At 41.7% G+C, this 5,729-nt stretch overlaps 1 protein-coding gene across 1 annotated transcript; it reads left to right on the top strand.

Moving 5' to 3' along the window:
• The first annotated feature begins 1,808 nt into the window (after window positions 1-1,808).
• LOC133894314 (MFS18 protein-like) lies at window positions 1,809-2,701 on the top strand. Its single transcript, XM_062334854.1, has one exon. The coding sequence runs from the start codon at window positions 1,909-1,911 to the stop codon at window positions 2,269-2,271; it is 363 nt and encodes a 120-aa protein (XP_062190838.1). The 5' UTR covers window positions 1,809-1,908; the 3' UTR covers window positions 2,272-2,701.
• The last annotated feature ends 3,028 nt before the right edge of the window (window positions 2,702-5,729 follow it).

The following is a 5,729-nucleotide window of genomic DNA, read 5'->3' on the forward strand; positions in this document are numbered from 1 at the left end:
CGTGTTCCTTAAAAAATGCGGTTCTGCATGGCACAATAATTCCTCCACATCAAAATCAGTATCATCATCCATCATAACATTAGTGTCAACTTCGACTACTCCCTCATCATCACCATCCACTTGATCAGCGGCAATGTCCTCATTTGGTTCGCTTGTACGTTGTTCGCCGTGATTAGACCAACATGTGTAATTCTCAAGAAAACCTCTCAAGATCGAGTGTGATTTGATTATGTTTGATTTGTCTCATAATTTCTGGTTCTTACAGTCAGAACATGGACAATATATTTTCTTTGTCTTCTTAGTCAAATCGTCCTTCTCGGTGGCTTCAATAAAAGCAGAGAGTCCTTTGATATATATTTCTTCATGTCTTGACGTATAGTACATTCATGCTCTGTCCATCTTTAACTTCAACCACAAAATTAGATACATTAATAAATTAATTTGAAAATTAGAATAAAAAAGATTTTTTTAAAAAAAGAAAAAATAGGCTTGCTATGATTATAATATGTCTACGCAATTGAATCTACATTAGCGCAAATTTATGGCTCAAAATAATGTGAATTTATTATTCTCTCTCCCTCTCCCTCTCACTCTCCCTAGAGATCTAGATCTAGAGAGAAAAAATCTTCATTCATGATGAAACCTCCTAAGACTAAAAAAACTTTAAATTCTAACTATATTTTTGAAATATAATGCTAGAATCATGTGAATCTATACAATTGAATCAATATTAGCAATAAATTTTAGCTAATTTGATGATCTAAATGGCAAGAACCATGAGCATCTCTAGATCACATCTAAACCCTAATTAAGCCTTAAATCTAAATCTAAACTTAAAAAAATACTAGCTAGGGATGAGATATGCTTACCTTAGATGGTTCCTCCAAGAAATTTAAAAACAAAACCTCCCCCTTATATTTCAAATACGCCGCCACCTTGAGCTCTACTGTTCAAACAGTAGAGCTCTCTGTTCGAATGGAGCTACCGACTAGATGCACTATTTATATAGTTATTTTCACATGTTGTTTCTTATGTAAATCGCCCGTGAAAATAGTTTCATTTTCACATATGATTTAATGGATATTTTCACAGGTGGTTTCTTATGTGAATCGCCTGTAAAAATTAATTTTCACAGCCGGTCCGTAACCGCACGAGACCGCAGCCACTTATTTAGACAGTTTGTCCTATAAATCACCTGTACAAATGAAATCTAAGTATTTTAAAAAATGGTTTTTTATAGTATATCTGCGGTAGCGATCGCTCATGTAGTAGGAACGAATCGAACAGAGCCGAGATCTGTGCATAACTGCCGTGGCGAATAGAAAATTATATGTCACAATCGCGTGATCGGATGAACACGTACAGTTTAGTGTCTTTTCCGCATCGCTTAAATTCCGCTATCCGCAATGGGCCGGGGAGCATCACGTACTCCATACTAAAACGATGTACCTCTTCCAAGCTAATGAAAACGCAACGCTAGTATGCTCGCCTTTCCAGAATTTTGAAACCATGCACGGCTAGCCGGCCTCAACCGCGGCCAGATCTGAAAATTTTCCTTTCCGCTAGCTCCGCCGTCTCCGTGCATGGCCATGCGTTGATCTGTGAGTGTAAGAGCAAATTTAATGGCGATCACAGGATGGCAGTAACAGCAGCAGGTACCCCCATCTTTAAGGATCTCCTTAACGCCCCCCACCTACCATCGTCGCTAGCTGCTGCCGCCCTGCCCTGTCCCATTCCGGCCGGCCGATGAGCTAACTGTGCCGTCTTCAATACCCCTCCGCCTCCCCCGCTATAAAACCCCTCGCCACCTTTCTCCTCCCTCCCCACTCCAGCTCACAGCAGCAGCAGCAAGCTAGCAGAGCTTACATCACACTTGTCTCCAGTCTAGAGCAAGAAGAGGAGAGGGCAATGGCGAAGTCTGCAGCCAAGATGGTGGTGGCCGCTCTGCTCGTCCTGGCCGTGGCCGCGGCGACCGCCGAGGCGAGGAACATCAAAACCACGGCGGTGGCCAAGGACGACGCAGTCGTGCAGCCGCAGACCTTCCCGCCCTTCGACCGCCTCGGCGGCGGCTTTCCCGGCGCAGGCAGCAGCATCCCGGGGTTCGGCAGCATGCCCGGCGGTAGCAGCATCCCGGCGTTCGGCGGCATGCCAGGCTCCGGCGGCAGCATCGGCACCATGCCCCTCTTCGGCTCCCCGGGCTTCAGCGGCTTCGGCGGCATGCCCGGGTCCCCCGCCGCCGGCTCCGCCGCCGAGCACGCCAAGCAGCCGTGAGTTCCGATCCGTCCGCCGGAGTCCGGAAATCTGGTCGGGCCAGCGTGGTAGAGATTTGCTAGTGTCGGTAATGCTTCAGTACTACGTCGTGGCGTGCATGCATGCGTGGTCGCCGTCGTTGGTTGGTTTCCCGGGCTCCATTCCATCTATGTGTGTGCCCTTAATATGTGCAGTTAAGCTTGCACCGTTCGTCTAGCTAGCCATAGCTTGTGTGTGTTCTTCTACTTGTAGTTGATTACCTGCATTGGAGAGTTGGATTTGTTGGTTGTGTTTGATTTGTTGTTTGGTTAGAGGTAGTAGATGGTGTTGAGTTCTTAGTCATGTAGTGGTGTGTGATGTTTGTGTTGTTGTAAACTGGTAATGGTACTTGTCCTATTGTAAGCTTTAGCTTTCGTTGGCTTTGTAATGCATGAATGGTTCACATTTTTCTCTTTGGTTTGGTTTTTTTCCGGACAGAGATTCAAAGTAGAAACTTCACACGGCTTTCCCTTGGAAACGCTGACATACTTTGCATCGCTCACGAGTTTGGGTTACTTGTAATCATTTCTTCTGAAAATCTGAGGAGTTTAAGAATTTCTAAAAACGCGTTTTCTCATTTGAGAGGAGTTAGCTTACTCTACACAAGTCGGACGCAAGTATATGGATTATACGAAGACTGCAAACTATACCCACCGAGCTGGATGTTAGAGTTCAAATACAGGACGAGAAGCAACAGAAACAGAACAAAGTAAAAAATCTTGAAAAGTAAAGGAGCGAGTAAAACCTAATAATGATGCAAGTTCGGCTTTAAAGTCATGGTCGGACATGTACTGCTGCAGCAATTTACTTCTCTAGGTGGTGGAGTTACTGTCCTGTGTCCTCCCATTTATACATGCAGTTGCTCGTGGGGTGAGAAAAATGATCCGTACCTTTTTTTTACACCATACAACTTGCAGAACACATTTACACCGTCTTACTGAAATACAGAGATATAGAATTTAAAGATTAATAAAATTATCTTAAACATTTTGTTATCGATAAACGCATCATTTATCACGAAAAAATTCACCTTAATAAGGTACACAAATACCAAATCTAATGTTTGATTTCTGTGGATATCTCTACTAACCATACAAGTTCTTAAAAAAATGGACTGTAACTAATGGAGCCGTGGAGCCCAAGTCACCAATGATCGGTTTGTAGATATTTTGTATATCTAGTAGGTTCGTAGGAAGTCATATTTTTTCCATTTAAATTTAGTAGGTTTGTCGTGGGTTTTTAGGGCTCAGCCTTAATTGTTATTGGTAATAGTCGGAATATTGAGTAAGGGGGCGTGCAGACTAACGGGTTTTATAAGAGGTATGATAACTGGCGGGGATATTCTCTGAACCTTAGCTTATCGTGTGATTAGCACAAGGCTTACACGACCAGCCTCTTTATAATATATTATGATCTCACGACCAGCAAAGCATCTATACTTAACCTATCTAATCGTATTTATTACTTTCTACTTAAGTATTTTACTTCTCAAGACACCTTCCTTCAGCAGTATTAGTATCAACAGTATAATGCCACCTCTAGTCCACATTAGATCTCCACTAAAGATATGCTCCCAGTTGGCACACGATCATAATTCTTGAGCCACCAAGCCACCAAGGCAAGGTCTCACAAATAGCCTCTCTTCCTGTCACTAGTCGTCGTGATCACTTCGGAGCTTGAGCCACTAAGGTAAGGATCTTCGCATCCCTCGTACATATGTCTTACCACTACTCCACACCAAGTCGGAGGGTCAACAAGCTTAAGCAACTCTGGCTCAAGTTGCTGGTGAGTCACCAAGAGTCAAAGGTGCTGGTGTACCACTTAGTACAAGCTAGGATCATTTCTTGATCCACTCTCTAAGCAGCAATCACCTAGAAACACTCTTTCTAGGCCTATATGCACTAATCACTCACTAATGTTATGTTTAATTACCTTGGATGATCACTTTAAGTGCTTTGGTGGTTTGAATGTATTCTTAAGTGTGTGTGAGCTTCCTCTAGACTCCAGCAGCATACCACACATTCAAATGACTGAGTGGAGGGATACTTATAGCTTCAGATTCGCCAACTAGCCATTTTTCTAATGGCTCAGAAAAGTTGCTAATATCGGATGATCTAGTGAGAATAGTAATACTAACACCGAATCATCCAGTGAGTATATCTTTAGAAACTAGCCGTTAAAACTCCACTTAATGCCTCTGTGAACACCGAACACTCAGGTGTACCTTCAAATCTATCACCAGACCTTTCTGTAAGTTATCTTGAGTCATCCGAGCCTTTGCAACCTCTATATGTAAAATACTTTGGTGCATTCATCCTCAGAGCATCGGACCTTCATGTGGGTTATTTTTTATTGTTCAACACTTGTAGTCGCCTCTACAAGAAATATTCTGGTGCTATACTCTGGTGTGCACAAACTAAGCATCGGACCATCCGGTGGGTTGATCTTTAGTCTTCTGCTTTTACATTCTTCTCTGCAAAAAATACTCTGGTGTTACCCAGTGTAGATCACCAGACTATCCGGTAACATCCTCAGTCTTCTTTCCCTTTGTCAGAAACACTCTGCTGGTCTCATGTCCAATTCACCGAACTATCCAGTGAGGCTATCACCATATGGACACAATACTCTGGTGAATGCAAACTCCTCTGCATCGGACCATCCGGTGAGGCAAATCTTCTTGGAACTTTTTGAATTCAACCAAACTTTGTTCTGGCTGTGGTGGCTTCTTGATGTATTGCATTCATTAGACCTACTAACATATATTCTTGACAAACATATTAGTCCAATGACTATGTTATCATTAATCACCAAAATCACAATCATGACTTAATAGGGTCATTTTCGCTACAATATCCCCCTTTTTGTTGATTGATGACAACACAACCAAATCAAGTGGCAAAATAATAAATGATATCAATCGTAAAGAGCATAAAACCTTACCACATTGCTTGGATGCATGTTCTTACCATTTAGTCCCCCTTTATTGTGGCTCGCCCTTTCTCTATTGCCACTATCTCCCTTGATCTACCCATGTAAGAACTTCTCCCCTTTTGTCAACCTAGGTGCCTCATGTTGCTTCTTGTATCTTCTTCTTCTCTCATTTATCAACTTCGGTATTCCTAGACATCTTGTATCTTGGTTCTTACTTTGGTCATCAAATTTTTTTCCTTTATCAACAATCTCAAAAAGGGCTACAAACACATGTTGAGTTCGAGAAAAAGCGTTAGAGCATATAAGATAGAGCTTCGTAAATAATGATCCGATAAAATGATATCAATTGAAAAGATATACCAACTGTAAGGATATGAGACATTGATATCAATTGAAAAAGACAAATAAAGATTATAATTCATAAAACACATGATATAATCTAAACTCTCCCTTTATGTGTACATATATATATATATATATATATATATATATATATATATAATGAGACT

This window comes from Phragmites australis, chromosome 2 (assembly GCF_958298935.1).
Source record: "Phragmites australis chromosome 2, lpPhrAust1.1, whole genome shotgun sequence".
Classification (NCBI taxonomy): Eukaryota; Viridiplantae; Streptophyta; class Magnoliopsida; order Poales; family Poaceae; genus Phragmites; species Phragmites australis.